We start from the raw sequence: 18,597 nt of genomic DNA on the forward strand, positions 1-18,597 counted from the left end.
ATCCAAGATGGCCTCACTCACATGTCTGGGCCTCAGTGGGGTGGCCTAAATTAATGGAGACTCCCTGGGCCTCTCAAGCTCAAGGAGGCTGGTCTTCCTTACTTAGGGCAGCAAGACAATGAAAGCAGAAGCTGCAAGGCCTCCTAAGGCCTAGGCCTGCCACCGGCTTGGGTCCTTCCTGTTGCATCCTGTTGCCCTATGGTCAGTTCGGATTCAGTGTGTGGAGCAACTACACAAGGATGCGAATTCAGGGAGGCAGGATTCTTGGAGGATCATTGGGTGGCAGTCATCCACAGCCCCGTGCCACCAATAAACTCAACAACAGTGGTCCTGTAGGCAGTGGTTCTCACCCAAGGGGTGGAAGGGGAGAGAAGAGGACAAGTATGTCCCCCTTGCAGGTGAGGAAAGGTATCCTTTGGTATTAGCCCACTTCTTATTCCAAGTTCCCAGACTCATGCCACCATCAAAAGTTGAAATACTAGGCTTTTGAGTTCTATTTAAAATTTTCTAAAAGGACAGATGAGAGGTGGACCTTTGAAGAGATGGAACAGGAAATGTTTTAAGAGGCTTCCTGACAGCCATGCTTGAAGATGTTGTAAGCATGGGGCACATTGAGTTAGGCCACTCTATGGCCGACCTTGTGACACCTGCAGACAGCGGTACCTCCAGGCCTCCCCAGTCGGCTGTGTGTTCAGAGATCATGAGGTCATGTTCACAGCTGCTAAAGTGAGATACATGGTGTGTTAACGGCAGTCTAAAAGTCACCTGAATTTTCATCAGGCTGGAACGAGAAAGCCTGACTGGCCTCATTGGCCCTAACTCTGGGAAAAGGGTCACACTGTGTACAAGGATGACTCGAATGATAATCGAGGCCATATGCTGATCACTTTTGCAGAAGCCAGAAAGCTGGAGGGCTAGATCACAAAGCCATTGGACAATAGAATCAGGGACAAGACATTCTGACTTCAGAGACATGGTTAAATCTTTAAAAAGATTGAATGAAAGAGGACTAAACATAAGAGCCTATGTTTTGGCTCAGAGCATGCTTATGCACACACACACACACACACACACACAAGCATGCACCAACACATGCATGCAGCCATGAAGAAAAGGGATGAAGGAGCCTGGTTTAGCAGCACCGCATGAAAAGGACCTGTAGCTATCTTTCCAGGAAGCTCAATTTGAGTCAAAAGCAGGCCAAATTAATGTGACCTTCATCTATATGAATGGGTGCATAGATTCTAGAATAAGGGAAGTGATTCGTTCATTCTATTCTGTATAGCCCAATTTACTCCATAAGTATTAGGCCAATTTCTAGGTGCATAATTTAAAAGTGTTAAAGAAAAGCACATACTTTGAGGGAAGTTCAGCATGATAAAAGAACCTGAACTCACAGATGTGAGGAAATATACAGAGGAACTAAAGACATTTGACCTAGAGAAATCCCAGCAAGGACTTAAGGATGGTCTTTCACTCTAAATGAATGTGGAATGTGGAAGAGGAATTTGATCTGCCCCCTTTGGCCCCAAAATAAATCTTGGATAAGTGAGTGGAGGTGGAAGGATGCTGGCATTTGGAACATCTAATCGTTGGAGTGGCCCACTAAGGAATGGGCTGTAGTGTTTCTGGTCACTGCAGGGGCTGGATGATCCCTCATCAAGCTAGCCAGAGGGGATTCAAACCTTAGATGGGTAATCAGTGCAAAACAAAAGTTAAAATCCTGTCCAACTAACTCTGAGGGCTTGGCATTTGTAGGGATTTGCTCAAGATCACAGAGCAAGTTGGTAGCTGCCTAGGACCCAAGTTTCCTGCCTCCCTTTCAGCATTTCTGCCCTGGATGCCCAGTTGCCTCACGAAGGTGATGAGAACTCAAGCAGGGATGCCTAGGGACCATATCCTTCCCATCCATCCAGACCGATTTCTTTGACCAGCATCGTGTGGAAGAAGATTTGAAATCAATGTCTGTGGGAGGACATACCAGTTCTGGCAGTGGCCACCATGCCTGACGGTCTTCCCTGGGCACGAGGTCCCTGCACATGCTCGTATCTCCTGCTTGGCCGCCATGGCCTTGCTGCTTGCAGACTTCTAACCTAGAGACAGGGCAGAGCAGGAGGAGGTGGTCCTGAACCAGAGCACAGGAAGAAGGCTTTGCAGCTCCTTCTTCTCTTAAAACTCCCAGTGTGATGGAAACTGACGAAGGGGGGAAAGCTTTTTTTGAGCATCTACAACGTGCTATGCATTTTTCACAAATGTTAATCCCATTTAATCCTCGTAACAACTATATTAGTTTCCTAGAGCTGCCATGATGAAGTACCACAAATTGGGTGGCTTAGAACAATAGAAATTTATTGTCTGACCATTCTGGAGTCCAAAATCAAGTCCAAATCAAGCAGGGCCATGCCCCCATCTGAAGGTGATAGAGAGGGATCTGTTCCAGGCCTCCTAACTTCTGGTACCTTCAGATCTTCCTTGGCTTATAGGTGGTCATCTTCTCTTTCTGTTTCCCTACTTGTCTTCCTTCTTTGCATCTGTGTCTGTGTCCGAAGTTCCTCCTTTTTTACGAATACTTGTCACTGGATTAGGATGTAAGGATCTTAACTCAGTTAAATCTACAAAGACCCTATTTCCAAATAAGGTCATCTTCTAAGGTACTAGGGTTAGACTTCAGCATATCTTTTTGCAGGGACACAATTCAACCCCTAACAATCCACCCTGTGGCTCCCCAAAATTCATGTCCTTACCACATGCGAAATACATTCACCACATCCAGACATCCACCTAGATATCAACAACTGGTTTAGTAACAGGCCCAGGATCATAGCACTAATACATGGAAAGCAGCCTTAAAAGGCTGTTTTGCTGACTCCAAACACCATCCTCTTTCTAGTACCCAGGGCTGCTGCCATGGGGCACACCCACTGTTGCCAGGCACTGTGCCTGCTACCTCATACCCTTTTCTGGCAGGGTCCCGGACTGCGCACCAAGGGACACGGAGCTCCTGCCGTCCTCTGATAGGGACGAGGCTCAGCCCAAGTGGGTCTGTTCCAGGGCCCGGGCTTGGGCAGGCTGAGAAGGTGGAGGAGGGCACATGAAGGGGCAGTCCTGGAGAACACAGGCAAAGGGTGGAAACTGAGTCCTGGGGAGGTACAGTGGTTGCACGTAGGAGAATGCAGCCCACTCCGGTCATCTTGGGGAAAGTTGCCTGAACTGCTCTGGAAAACCCAGTGAATGTTGCGGCTCTGCTATCACCAGCTGAGAGGCGAGCCCACAGGAGCCATCCACATTTATGAAGAAGCCGGGGAATCAGATGCTTAGCCAGGTGACAGCAGGCAGCAAACCAATACCAACTGCTCACGTGGCGTAATGCCTGGTCATCCGCTTCCTGGAAAGATGGAGATCCAGGCAGGACTGGGTCCCGGGCTGTAATCTTCACAGATGGAAGCTTTCTTTGGGCATTAGAGGAACTCCAACGGAGGGCACTGGGGAAGAAAGAGGCCACTGAGCTGATGAGAAGAATATGGCTTTTGAAGTCATTAGACCGGCTTGAAACCAGCCTGTGCCACTCACACGCTGCATGGCATTGGACAAATTGAGAAACCCTTCTGAGGCCCATTTTCCCATGGGCTGGTGGTGAGGATTAAATAGACAGGATGTGTGAAGCACGTGGCCCTGTGTGAGTTGCTGAGCTCAATACAAACTGTTTCCCTTCAAAGCTGAGTGGTGCTGGCCATCCTGGGGAAGATTAAGGAGACCTGGAGAGGGAAATGGACCCTCCAGCCTCTCTCTGGGGGAGTCAGTTCACCCTAAGAGGGTGACTATCTTAATCACACCTTCCCCCATTATGCTAACGATGCATTTCCTCCCTCCCAGAGGAGCTGAAGGAGAAGCTGACAGAGTATGTGGACAAGGTGAATGGCCAGAAGCCGGGCTTCATCAAAGTCGTGCGCCACAGCAAGCAGGAAGGCCTCATCCGCTCCCGAGTCAGCGGCTGGAGGGTGGCCACCGCCCCTGTAGTGGCCCTCTTCGATGCCCATGTGGAGTTCAATGTGGGCTGGTAAGTGCCCATCAGGAGAGGAAGATGAGTCCCAGTGTGGTCCAGGGCTGTAGCTCAAAGGAGTGCAAAGCATGCTGGGACCTCAGTCATAGTGGGGAAAGGAGAGAATTCCGGGAACAGCTGAGATCTGGATGTGTGACTGATGTAGGCAACAGGGCTGGCCTTTCGAGGCGGGGGAGAGTCGGGGGTCAACAAGTCAAAGCACAGTGTCTAAAGGTTATGGTGACATAGGGTGTGACTCTGGCTAGTGTCTGCCTCTAGGAGGCGGGATCTGGGAGAAGGTAAATGCCAAGGGCAAAGCTGAGAGGACCAGCCCAGCTAAGGACAGGGCTGCAACTGCCCAGCAAGGGACAGCTGGACCAGACTTGAGGCAGGAGCCCAACCGTACAGACAGGATCAAGGCCCAGGTCAGAGGGGCAGAAGGTAGCTTGATGTTATCACAGGTGGGACCCCCCCAAAATGCCAGGCCAGACATAACATAGATCTCAGATTGTCCCTACTGGTGAAACTGGGTCTTACAAAACCTTCCTTTCCCTGGCCAGGGCTGCTCAGCTGCCGCGTGGGGCAAGAGAAAAGGTATATGGCCTCAGTGGCTGCAGCCAAGCAGGGATGGGGCACCTGATACCCATATCCCTGCAGGGCCGGCTGGTGCACTGTGGCCGGCCCACTGTGTGTGACTTTGCAAAGAGCCAGGGTGAGGAGGGCCCTTAAGTAGGAAGGAGCAGCCAGGCATGCACACTACATGGCTCGATTTGGGCATGCTTTTACATAACAGGCTCAAATTAAGGCTGCAATGAAGCCGTTTTTTATAGTTGAAGTCCCTGCTTGCCATTTGTGACTATTTAAAAAGCATTTTCATTGGATTTATGGCCAGAAGAGGAGAGGGACACTTACTATTTCAAGCTGATTTGAATAAACAATTATGAAACAAATGCATTATTAGTAAGAAGCTCATCACTCCTGTCTGCAAACACTTTACTTGCCTGGTGCCCATAGGGGCCTCCTGGCTGCTTGGAAAGCGCTACGCCCCACCACTCCTCGGGCAGTGGAGAACACGTGGGATGGGGTGGCTTGTCTGGAGGACTGAAGCGGCATTGAGTAATTGGTGGAAATAAGTTTGTTCTCACTTCCATGCCTCTGCCATCCTCATCTGCCTTTTCCTCCTGGTTGATACACTGAATTTTAGCAAAATCAAAGCCCAGGTTGAAAGCTTCCTATAGAACCTCAGATCTCTTTCTTTCTTCTTTCTTAGGTCTTGATTTTTTTTTTTTTTTTTTTTTTTAGTGGAAAAAAGGAAAGCAAACAGACACAAGGATCTAAGGCAGTAAGAATCTCTCAGTCAGCCCAGGACATGCTGCAGGAGTGGCCAGGCTTCTTGCCAAGCCAGAAGTATGGGGTGGGGGGGTGGGGTGGAGGTTAAACAGGTATCCTTCCCAGGAGGCAGAGCAACCCGCTGGAGCAAATAGCCAGGTAGTTTTTTTGCCTCTTTCTGCAGGGGAAGGAGCTTTAGGAGTCTCTAGTCTAGTATTTATCCACCCTGGAAGCAGTCACCCTTTTCTCTCTCCCTCTTGCTCAGGGCTGAACCTGTGCTCACCCGCATAAAGGAGAACCGGAAACGGATCATCTCACCATCCTTTGACAACATCAAATATGACAACTTTGAGATAGAAGAGTACCCACTGGCCGCCCAGGGCTTTGACTGGGAGCTGTGGTGCCGCTACCTAAACCCCCCCAAGGCCTGGTGGAAGCTGGAGAACTCCACCGCCCCAATCAGGTAAAGCATCCTTACCTGTAGGTCTCTCCGCCTTATCTTCCATGAAAGGGCTCCCCTCCCAGCTCAACCCTTATTCCCCAAACTCCAGCCCCATTGTGGGATGATGGGGTGGGGGTTGGAAAGGAATTACAAATGACCTTCAGTCACCACTTACAGGCCCTGATGATCCCTTTCAATAGAACCATGGCACCCAGAATCCATTCAGAGGCTCAAACTTACTCATTTCAACACATCACTATGGGACACCTGCTGAGAGCCAACGGCTGTGCTGGGTGCTGGGGATCCAGAGTGACTAAGACTCAGTTCCTGCCCCCAAAAGCCTGCAGTCTAGTGAGGACAGACAAAATAATTAGAATAATAAATGATTGCTGGAGGAAACGGCACAGAAAGTGAGGAGAATCTTTTTTGGAGACTTTGCACTTGTTTTTAAGTGCATATAGTAGATGGCAAGGTTGGGTGAGTTCATGGACACAGAGGAAGTATAAAGGGACCTTTGTGAGGAGGAGTATGAGGACACAGCCCCATGCAATGAGGCTGAAGGGGCAGAGAGGCAAAATCAGACCCCACAGCAGCTTCTATGCCTTGCTGCTATTTGAGTTTATCCTGTAGGATTCAGTTAAAAGTGGCTTCAAACTGCATTTCAAGGATCCCAAGCTCTTTCTGCCTTCACTGCTGCCTTCCCAGACCCCAGATGACTCACTTGTGCAGCCTCTGTTCTCTGGGTCGGGACTTCTGAAACAGCCACACCACCAGCCCTTATTTCTGTCTGGTTAATCACAGATCGGGTGCCTTTATGCTCTCTGCAAAGTCCTGCCCATTAAAGACACAGATGGCACCAGAGGTGGCCTAGGGGACAATTCTTGGAATGAAAGAGGAGATTAGAAACTGATGTTGCTTTGTATTACCTGAGGGAGAAAGATTATGAAAAATCTAATTGAAAGTGGGCGATTATTATCTGAGATCACATCTTTCCTTGCCAGAAGAAAAAACTGTATTCACATTTAAAACAGGCTGGAAGAGAACCATCTAGCTTTCCTGCAGTTATCTCTGTTACCCACCTGTTAGCCCCTGCCACGATTTTGTGTTGTTAAATATTTGTTCGGGTATTGCTGTGTGAAAGGGCCTTTTACACGCATGGTCTTATTTGCTCCTCATTATAACCTTGTGACAGCTCATTGTGTCATCCCTGTTTTACAAGATGAGGAAAACCCGCAAGATGGAGGAAGGAGAATGGCCCTGCCAAAGGCTGTGGGCAGTGGAGCCAGGATCTAAACCTAGGTCAGCTAGATTCCACATCTAGTTGTCATCCCATAGACACCCACTGTTGAGCTCAGAACTGGCATGGCTGAATTCTGCCGTTCAGCATGCTGAATGATCCTGGAAGGAGGTATGCTGTCATGCAGGGAACATTCTTGCAGAAGACTGCACTGATATTTGCTGCTTTGTTCCGCTCATCTTGAAATGTGTTGGCCTAGTCATAGTAAACCTGCATTCTAGGCCCTTGACAGAGACTATCGTCTCAGCGCAAAGTTTTCATCACCTAATTCTTGTCAAAAACTTGCCCGAGAGAAATTATATTCATGGAAGTTTTTTGGGAAGAACATTATTGATTTTATTCCTAGATGAAGATAACCCCACAGAAAGCTGTGGGTTATAAAAACATACCTTGCCCACTTTGGCTCCTGTTTCCTTGGAGCTGTACGACAGTGCTGTGCCACATGATGTAAGCTATAAAAAGAGTCCAGAGATACCTTCTATTGCTTTCTAAAGTGACGTCTTCAAGAGGGTTGTTCACTATGTCCCAAAGTGACCTCTAAGAAGACTGACATGAGAAATTTCTTTCAAACTGACGGCTAGTCAAAGAAAATCTTGTTAGCCCCAAGGAATGAGTATGAAATTTTCACATGGGAACTATAAATCTTATATCTAAGACATGTTTGTTCATTTTCACCTTGGCTACCGGGAAGCTTAGCATCAATTTTGTGGGTCTCCTTTAAGAACTGTGAAGGAGGACCTAATGCTGTGTTCTAACTGGCCCCCAATTTGTTGTGAACTTTTGGTCTTTTCAGACATTTATGTATTTTGTTTTTCAATGTATTGTACATTTTTTGTAAGCTATCTCTAATCTTTTTGGGAACGAGGTAAGGTATAAGCCAATAACACGTTCAGGCTGACAGGGTCCACTTCATACCCTAGCTGATTAATAAGTAGTAGACTGTCTGAACTGGCCTGTGCTCATTGCACAGTAACTGTTTTAGATTCTGATGTTTCCCTGAGTGGGTTTGGCCAAATGGGGGAAGACCCCTTCCTGCATGTCTTGGAACACCGTGTTGAAATATTCAGCATTTCAAGAATGTCAAGGAGAAGGTTGAGACTTCACTCTGCCCACTCTGCCGGGCTGATGTTTTTAAATCACCATGCATCTAAAGAGGGGATTCTCTGGGCTTCTTCAATGTGCAAGTGCATCTTTTTAAATGATTTTTCAAGTAACCATCACGCCCCAGAGGTTTTCAAGGTTTTACACAATTTAATTTAATCTGTGTGAGGTTATAGTTGATTCTGTTTCATAGATATGGAATCAGAGGCTCCGAGAAGTTAGGGAACTTTTCTCAGTGACACACAGCCAAGCAGGGACTTTACTCATAGCATGCAACTCCAAGGACAGGATCAAGCATCCTCCACTAGAGCAGGAACTCAGCCTACTTTCAGAGTAGTGGATTGAAGTAGATTGATTGCCCTGGCTGCCCGCGGTCTATGAAATGTGAGCCTATCCAGAATAAAATGCTGTGATTTGAAAGGAGGAGGGGCAGGGACCCCAAGGCTCCAGTCTCTGCCTGAGCAGCCTCCTGTACCGGCATTGTCCAAAGCAATGGCCTGCAAAAGAGCTGTTTCTCCACCTTGATGAGTTTCCAATTTCAAAGATGGGTCCATTTGCATGTGACTGACAGTTTTCTCATAGCTGAGGTTTCATCATTTCTCTTTTTCTTTCTGTTCCCCTCCGACTCCTTCAGCCACCAGCTGATAAGATGCTATACAAGGGCTAGAAATGGTAGCTGTGTGCAGTGGAATAATTCAAAGTCATTTGTGTAAGTTAATGCTCTCAGCAGAGAAGTGCACTCACGCTGATTCTCCCAATCCAGATCACTCCTAGTGAAGTTCTGTCCTTCACTGGGCACCTGCCCACAGCCGGTGAGCCCCACACTCACGCTCTCACTCAGGAAAGGCCCTCCAGCTCCTGCACTGACTGGCTGTGGATGTGTTGCTCCGGCCTGAGACCCAGGCCATCCGCTAAGCCCTACCCACTGGCTATCTCCCCCTAGTGTCCCACAGGCACCTTCAGATTGGTTTTCCCAGGAGGGAATGCTTCTTCCTTCTGAAACCAGCTTTTTCTCTACAGCCCACATTGATGGGTGGTCCCCACCCCACCATTACCCAAGCCACAAAGCCGGCTGGCATCTGGATGCCTCCCTCTCTCTCACCTGTTCATCTGTCTCTAAGTTCTATGGATTTACATTAAGATGTGTCTTTAAACAATCCCTCTCCCCATTCCTGATCCTCTGGTCAAGGACGTCATAATTTCTCCCTAGACCTAGCACCAAGCTACCCAACTGGATTCCTCTTTCCACCCAGCCTCTTCCAGGCAGTCACCCCACAGCTGCCTAAGGGTTCTTTTAAAAGCACAGATCTCTTTGTTCTCTATATTTAAGAGTCTGGTTTTTTTGTTTGTGTCTTTTTTGTTCTTTGTTCATTTATTTTGTTTCTTAAATTCCATGTAGCGTGAAATCATAGGGTATCTGTCTTTCTCTGACTCACTTATTTCTGCTCATACCAAAGTCTTCTTAAAATTCCCCACTGACACTCCTTTACCTCCAGATAAAATCCAAGTCATTTACCATGCTCTCCAAAGCCCCAACTGATCTTTCTAAGTGAGCTAGGTTGATGTGCAGAACTCAAGCTGGGGAAGGGTGGGGAGTTAGCTTGGGTGCCCAGGTAGAAACAGAGACTGGCTGTTTGGAGCTCAGGTGTCAGGGCAGCTAGAGATGCAGACACTCGGGCCCGGCTGGCGGGCTGAGCACCACTCCCCTGGGCTGTCACCCATTTCAGCACCACCCGCAATGAGGACTGGCCCCGGGACCAGAGCATCCCTGCTGCCACCCTGAAGAAACTGCCTCCCTACAGCAGCTGGTGAAGGTGGGCCTGGGAGGGCCACTCAGAGAACGAGGCCCACACCGGCTCTGGGGGCAAAGGAAGGAAGAGGAAGAGATCCTCCTGTAGGAAGGCACCACGCTCGGACTCCTCTGGCCTTCCCCAGGAAGCAGCCCCTCTGCTAACTGCTGGCCCATCTCCCCACACCCCTGCAGGAGCCCTGCCCTCATTGGCTGCTTTATTGTGGACCGGCAGTACTTCCAGGAGATCGGCCTACTGGACGAAGGCATGGAGGTCTACGGAGGCGAGAATGTCGAGCTGGGGATCAGGGTAAGCAAGGGTTCCCGCCCAGAGGGCTTGGCTCTGCTCCCCAAAAGGTAAATGAGTCTAGGGGGTGGAGAAATGGAGCTCAAGGGTGAGGGTCACAGATGGATTCTGAATGTCTAATCCCTAACCTTGCTCCATGTGTATGATCAGAGCTGCTTGGGGACAGGATAGAGACAGAGGAAGACACCTATAGAATTTTCGGGAAGAATAGGACTTCAGAAACTGCTTTGGCTAGGGCTGGGGACATGGGAGAGTCGAGCTCCCTACTACAGGAACAACCTCTTTGTTAAAACCAAACGTAGGCTCCTCAGGGCTGAGCAAAGATGTGCTCCAGGAAGAGACCTACAGGCATCGAGGGGTGGCTGGACCAGAGTGACCCTCAGAGTCACTTCCTCTCAGAGTCACCTCCCCTTGGGATTTCTCACTCTGATATTCTCTGCCTCCTCCACAGCAGCCCAGAGAGCTTTCCTAAAGACTTTGTGAAGAGAGGGCTGCAGGGGGGCACCTGGGTGGCTCAGTCAGTTAAGCATCTGCCTTTGGCTCAGGTCATGATCCCAGGGTCCTGGGATTGAACGCTGCATCGGGCTCCCTGCTCAGTGGGGAGCCTGCTTCTCCCCCTCCCTCTCCCGCTGTCCCTCCCCCCCTGCTCATGTTCTCTCACTCTCTCTCTCCCAAATAAATAAATAAAATCTTAAAAAAGAAAAGAGAAGAGAAGAAAAAGAGGGCTATAGGGAAATAAACTCATGGGGTATAAAGAGCAAAACACAGCCAGGCTCACTCCATTCTGTTTTCTGACCCCACCATGTGCTGGTCAGATACTCAGACCTGTTCATACCTCATGCCATTCTTCAGAGGTAGCCACTATCCTGCCCCAAATTAGAGGGCTTTTTGCAACTATCAACACATGGTGCAAATCCACAATAGGCATCATTTAATTTCTCATGCCCCAGGAACATTTTCTAGGCTCTGACTTTTTCTCTTGGGCCCATGAAAAGATAACTCCAAAATGACACCCCACCCCCATCACGTCTGAGGGACGCATGAGGTCCCCTGGTGGTCGGCAGGAATGTGATAACAGATACAATGAAGCACCTCATCCTAGAGGGAAGCCCACCCCTCTGCCCAGGTTGTGGTCCTATCCTCACAGAAATCCCAACATTCAAACTGTGGCTTGTCTCCACAGTGGTCTCCATTGTCCTGTCCATGGGGATCTTAATTTTAAGCAGCCTGGCAGATCCTTGTGTGACAGCCCTTGGAGAGGACCTTGAACCTGCTGGTGTTCTGGCGGTCATCCAAGATATCCCTCCTCACTGTCAGCCATCATGCAGACCACCCCAACATCTGGCTGGTTCCAACCAATGACCCCACTCTTGCCCCTTTGGCTTCAGTGTCTGTATCTCCAGTTCCCGCTCAAGGACTCCAGCTTGGATCCACCCTTCTCTTACCTCTAACTTCCTTAGACCTGCCACCCCACTGGGCAGTCAGCTGACCCTGGACAGACCTCACCCTGCCCCAAAGGGAGGCGGGGCACCTCCACAGAGCATCTCCCAATATCTGCAGTGGCCTGACCAGCACTGTGGGGGCTGCACTTATTGCCCAGACTTAATCCTAGGGCTCTGAAGACTGGCAGCAGGAGCAGCTTGGCTGAAGCTGAGTTTAGAAAATACCTTTAGACGCCCGTGTTCACTGAAACTCAGAGAAATTGCTTTGAAGGCCGTCAGAATGCGTGGGCTTCATGGGGAGCTAATGGATTCACAGAGGACAGCGCCCACAGTGTCTCCCTGGCCTCTCCAGCTCTCTCCCTCCATCACTCATTTCTTCACCACCTTGTTTCAGCACCACTCCTGGGTAAATGGTGGCCCCCAAACATACTATTTTTCACCAGGAGCTACTGCCAGGAACTGGGGGAGCAGGTAGAGCCCCCTCCCATATGCGTGCTGTCTGGGTAAAGACCAAGAGGAGTTAGACGCATGAGCTCTTCTTCTCACATGGACGTGAGGCAGGCATGGGGTGGTGGGAGATCTCCGGCTTCTCCTTGCCTAGATTAGAAAGCTGCTCTGGAGTGGGGGCCTGGGTGAGGCTTTCAGATACGTGGTAAAAATCTTTGGGGTTTGTGTTCAGGGTGTAAAATACAGTATAAAATGTTGCCTGGCGTTTCTTTCTTTTTTTTTTTTTTTTTAAGATTTTATTCATTTATTTGAAAGAGAGACACAGCGAGAGAGGGGACACAAGCAGGGGGAGTGGGAGAGGGAGAAGCAGGCTTCCCGCTGCGCTGGGAGCCTGACGTGGGACTCGATCCCAGGACCCTGGGACCATGACCTGAGCTGAAGGCAGACGCTTAACGACTGAGCCACCCAGGGACCCCTGGCGTTTCTTTTTCTCCATTTCCTCCCTCCCACTTGACAGAGATGACATGTCATGGTAGTTGAAGGAAAGGTGGTTTTTCAGGCAGGGACCCAACAGCCTGTTGGTGGGCAGAGCTGCAAGCAAAAGGAGGAGCTAGTTCACTTGAATTCCAGGTTCCCCTTTAAGGGATCCAGAATCACTCATCATCCCCAAAATAGATTTTCACATTTTGTGTGGTTATTAGTATCTTCCTTTCGTGTTTTGTGAGTTCACATCTCAGTGCCTCGCCTTCCTTATCTAGGATCCCCTGCAATAACTCCACAGGATTGTTTGTAAAAAGGACAGACATTCCTTTTTCACCTCTTTGAGTCAGAGGCAACTTATTCCAAGTCCTTACCCATTTGGAACAGAGAAAGAATTGTTTGCACAATTATTCAGTGCCCACTCTGGCTGCTAACTATGCCATCCATCTGCATCCCTAAAAAGTAGTTGTTATTAGAATACTTCTTTTATTCAGATGAGGGAATTGTGGAATTAAGAGCTTACATATGTATACAACTTATAAGGGTTGAGAAAAGATTCAACCCCAGATCTTTGTGATGTGAAAGCCTAGATAGATATACCACAGCGATCTAGAGATAAAAGACCTATGAGCATCCCCCCCAAAAGTATTACAGTGTCCATGCAATAATTTCCTTCTACTCTATTCACAATTATATCTACTGAGTCCCCATGTAAAGCCTTATTCTTATTTTATGCTCCTTTCTAATAAGCCTTTTTTTCCCCTGATTTCTAATTCCACAACTCAGTGGGAAAAAGAAGGGAATTGCTATGGGCCAGCAGAATGAAAAGAGCGAGATATAAGAGCTGACATCGAATAGGAGACAGAAAGATTGTATAGATGATGGCTATAAAAATGGTAGAATATACAAGAGAGCATTCAAGAGGTGGTAGGAAATTAAGAAATTGTTAGAGACAATAAATACATTGAATTGACTCCCCTCACAAATATGTTGAAGTTCTAACCCTCTGTACCTGTGAATATGATCTCATTTGGAAATAGGGTCTTTGCCCATGTAATCAGGTTAAGCTGAGGTCATACTGGGTTACAGTGGCCCTAATCCAATATGACTGGTGTTTTTATTTATTTATTTGTTTTTATTTTTTAAAGATTTTATTTATTTATTTGACAGAGAGAGACACAGCGAGAGAGGGAACACAAGCAGAGGGGGTGGGAGAGGGAGAAGCAGGCTTTCCGCAGAGCAGGGACCCCGATGCGGGGCTTGATCCCAGGACCCTGGGATCATGACCTGAGCCGAAGGCAGACGCTTAACGACTGAGCCACCCAGGTGCCCCTGACTGGTGTTTTTAGAAGGAAAATTTGGACACAGGCACAGAGGGAGGATGACCATGTGAAGATGGAGGCAGAGAATGGAGTAAGGCCAAAGAATGCCTGGGGCCACCAGAAGCTGGAAGAGGCAAGGAAGGATCCTGCCCTAAGGCTTTGGAAAGAGCATGGCCCTGTCAACACTTGATTTCAGACTTCTAGCCTCCAGAACTGTGAGAGAATAAATCTGTGGTTTTAGGAGATCCTGCTTGTGGTGCTTTGTTATAACAACCCAAGGAAATTAATAGTGAGACCAAAACATGAGTGAAAATAGGAACCTAGAGAAAGTCTGAGTCTGTTATATTTGAAGAACCTGGTGACTTTAGGCTGATGATTTCTTAATTTCACAGAGTACAGAGGACAGGATACAAAGCCTCAGGGTTGCCCAACATGAAGAGTCTAATATAATAACCCCCTGCCTCCCCACCTTACCTCCCATAAAACTGGTACTCCAAAGACCAATTATCGCAGTGTTAGGTGAACTAGAAATACTCCCACCCTCACCCCCAGTGTTAGGGTAAAAATTGCCTACTTCAATTTTATGATGAGAAGAGAGGAAAAATTCTCCTCTGTGAATCCCTCCCTTGGATTTATAACATAAAATCAAAATACTTCATGGTCCAGAAAATCTCAAAAGCAGAATTTAACTTAAAGTTGTGGTAAGTTCTTAGGCATCTACAGAAATATATACAAACCCTCTCTGGGGAAAGACCCCTTTAACCCAGGCTATAAAACTTGCCACAGTCAGAGTTTCAAGGAATGTGAGTTCACCTTTTTAAAAAATCACAAAACAAACAAGAGAAAACAAAAGCACCAAGAGCAAAAGCATTGGACAGCCAAATTTGTTTTACAAAATCTTCAAGTATTGATTCTATCAGACACAGGATATGAAATAAGTTGTATACTAGCTTTAAATAAGTAGAAGATTGGTGGGGCGCCTGGGTGGCTCAGTCGGTTAAGCGTCTGACTCTTGGATTTGGCTCAGGTCATGATCTCAGGATCATGAGATTGAGTGGGCTCTGCACTCCAGCCGGGAGTCTGATTGAGATTCTCTCCCTCTCCCTATTCCTCTGCCTCTCCCTCTCTCTCTCTCTAAAGTAAATAAATCTTAAATAAATAGGAGATTGGAAATATAAATAAGAAGAGACTATTAAAAAGACCAGTCATATTGGGATAAAAATAGAATTTCAAACATAATAAATATAAAAATGGGGATGCCTGAGTGGCTCAGTTGGTTGAACATCCAACTGACTCTTGGTTTTGGTTCAGGTCATGTGATGGAGTCATGTGATGGAGCCCCTGGTGGGCTCCGTGCTCAGTGAGGAGTCTGCTTGATTCTCTCTCTCTCTCTTTCCCTCTGCCCTTCCTCCCGCTTATGCTCTTTCTCTCTCTCTCAAATAAATAAATAAATCTTTAAAAAAATACAAAATAAATACAAAATGGAAATTAAAAGCTTAATGAATGGATTAAACATCCAGATGGATATTGTTAAAGGAAAAAATAGTAAACTGGGAAATATACCTAAAGAAATTATTCCAAATCAGCCCAGAAATATGAAGAAAGAAATACGAAAAAAAAAAAAAGAGAGAGAGATTGAAAGACAGAATTGAGGGAAAGGGTCTAACATCTTAGAATTCCAAATGGAGATGGTAAAAAGTGAGGATTAGGCAAAAGCAATATTTGAAGAGATAATGACTGAAAATGTACCCAAGCTGGTGAAAGATGCCAACTCTCAGATTCAGGAAGTTGACCTGTCCAAAGGAGGATAAATACAAATATATTCACACTTAGACATGTTATAGTGAATGCCAGAGACAAAGAGAAGATCTGACAGCAGTCAGAGAGAAAAGATAGACTACCGAAAAATTAACGATAGAATAACAAGTGACTTTTCAATGATAATAATGGAATCCAGAAGACCATGAGATAATAGCTTAAATATTCTGAGAGAACATAATTGTGGGCTTATATATGTATATAGATGTACATATATGTGTGTGTGTATATATATACACATATATATACACACTCAATAAAAATATCTTTTAACTAGGGTAAAAGAAAGTCCTTTTTCTGAAACACAAAAACTGCAAGAGTTTGCTACTAATAGATCCTCACTAAAATAAATTATAAAGGATACACTTCAAGTATAAGGAAAATGATCCCAGAAGGAAATCTGAAATAAAAGAAGGATACTTAGCTCAAAAAGTAGTAAATTTATGAGTTAATCTAAAGAAATGTTGATGGTAAATAACACTATAGTAATGTCTTACAGGATTATTAAAAGTACAATGCATGATGACAACTGCAAATAAGTTGGGAGAGGGTGATTGTAATTAGAGTATTCTAACGTGCCTATATGTTAATGAGGTTGGAAAGGATACTGGTTGACTTTCAATTTTGATGAGATAAACATGTTAAAGTTTCTAGGGAAGCCATGAAAATCATAGATAAAGAGATGTATAACTTCCAAAGTTGCAGAGAGGAAAAATAAAATATGAAAATGGTAAGAAAGGGAGAAATAGAAACAAAGGATGGTACAAAGAGAAAATATATGAGATGGTAGAAATGAATCCAGATATATGAGTAAATACGTGAGTTAACACGGACTAAGTTAAAAGACAAACATTTTAAAATTGGAATTTTGAAATTATCTGTAGGCTATTATAAGAAACATGTCTGAAATGTAATAATACAGAAAGGTTAAAATCTAAATGGATAGAAAAATTAATAACAGGCAAATGCCAATGAAAAGAAAGTTGCTGTACTTACATTAATACTAGAAAAAATACCATTACAACATGTTTTAGTACAAATAAAGATTTCTACAATGTACAGTTCATCAGGAATACATAACAATTATAAACTTTTGACAGAATTATAAGGAGACATCAACAGCTCCACTGATGTAGTGGAAGATTTTAATAAATTTCTCCAAGTAAATGATAGACCAACATAATTAATAGTTTGAATCCAGTGGGATATAGAGAGCACTGCATCTAATAACTACAAGATTCAACAAATTTCAAGGATTAACATTATATAGAGCATGTTCTTTGACCACAATGGAATTCAATTAGAAATCCACAACTAAAAATTACAGACAAAAGCCATATTTTTAGAAATTATGAAACATTTCTAAATAACTCACAGGTCAAAAAAGAAATTATACTGGAAATTTGAAAATATTTTGAACTGAATGATAAATATGCTATATATTACATTATGTGAAATTCAGCTAAAATAGCACTTAAGAAAAGTTGTAAATTAAAACAGTATGGTATTGGCATAAAATCAGACACATGAGTCACTGGAACAGAATGGAGAGCCCAGAAATAAACCCACACATATACGGTCAATTAATTTACAACAAAGGAGTTAAGAAGACACAACAGAGAAAGGACAGTCTCTTCAAAAAATGGTATTGGGAAGACTGGGAAGCCACATGCAAAAACTGGACCACTTTCTTACACCATGCACAAAAATTAATTTAAAATGGATTAAAGATTTGGATGTAAGACCTGAAGCCGTAAAACCCGTAGAAGAAGATGTAGACAGTAAACTCCTTAACATAGGGGTCTTGATGATGATTTTTGAATCTGACACCAAAAGCAAAAGCAAAAAGCAGAAATAAACAAGTAAAAATACATCAAACTAAGAAGATTCTGCACAGGAAAGAAAACCCATCAATGAAATGAAAAGTCAACCTACTGAATGGGAGAAAATATTTGCAAATAATATATCTGATAAGAGATTAATATCCAAAATATATAAAGAACCATATAACTTGATAGCAAAAGAGCAAAAAATCATATTTAAAAATGGGCAGAAGATCTGAATAGACATTTTCTAAGGAAGACATCCAGTTGGCCAACAGACACATGAAAAGATGCTCAACAACACTCATCATCAGGGAAATCTAAATCAAAACCACAATGAGATATCACCTTACACCAGTCAGAATGGCTGTTATCAAAATGACAAGAAATAACAAGTATTGGCAAGGATGTGGAGAAACCAGAATCTTTGTGCACTGTTGACTAGAATATAAATTGGTGCAGCCACTATAGAAAACAATATGGCGGTTCCTCAAAAAATTGAAAAGAAAAATACCATATAATCCAGCAATTCCACTTCTGGGAAAACAAAAATGCTAACTTACTAAGATATATGCACCCCTATGTTCATTGCTGTGTTATTTACAATAGCCAAGTTAGGGAAACAACCTAAGCATCCATCTGTGGGTGAATGAATAAAGAAAATGTGTTACATATACTTATAATGGAATGTTATTCAGTCATAAAAAAAAAAAAACCATGAAATCTTGCCATTTACAACAACATGGATGGACCTCAAGGGTATATTATGCTAAGTGAAATGAATCAGACAGAGAAAGACAAATACCATATGATCTCACTTATATGTGGAATCTAAAAAAAGAAAGAAAAAAAGAAAGAAAGAAAGAAAGAGAGGAGAGAAAGAAAGAAAGAAAAAGGAAGGAAAGGAAGGAAGGAAGAAAGAAAGAAAGAAAGAAAGAAAGAAAGAAAGAAAGAAAGAAAG

The 18,597-nt window shown here is 45.0% G+C and overlaps 1 protein-coding gene across 2 annotated transcripts in view; it reads left to right on the forward strand.

The window, feature by feature from the left end:
* GALNT18 (polypeptide N-acetylgalactosaminyltransferase 18) overlaps positions 1-18,597 on the forward strand; it is a 346,837-nt gene that overhangs the window by 245,534 nt on the left and 82,706 nt on the right. For both annotated transcript variants that reach the window (XM_044919842.1, XM_021685303.2), the window contains exons 4-6: positions 3,874-4,057; positions 5,634-5,831; positions 10,193-10,307. In XM_044919842.1, the coding sequence (XP_044775777.1) occupies positions 3,874-4,057; positions 5,634-5,831; positions 10,193-10,307 (497 nt within the window). The remainder of the gene's footprint in view (positions 1-3,873; positions 4,058-5,633; positions 5,832-10,192; positions 10,308-18,597) is intronic.

This window comes from Neomonachus schauinslandi, chromosome 11, assembly GCF_002201575.2.
Source record: "Neomonachus schauinslandi chromosome 11, ASM220157v2, whole genome shotgun sequence".
Taxonomy (NCBI): Eukaryota; Metazoa; Chordata; class Mammalia; order Carnivora; family Phocidae; genus Neomonachus; species Neomonachus schauinslandi.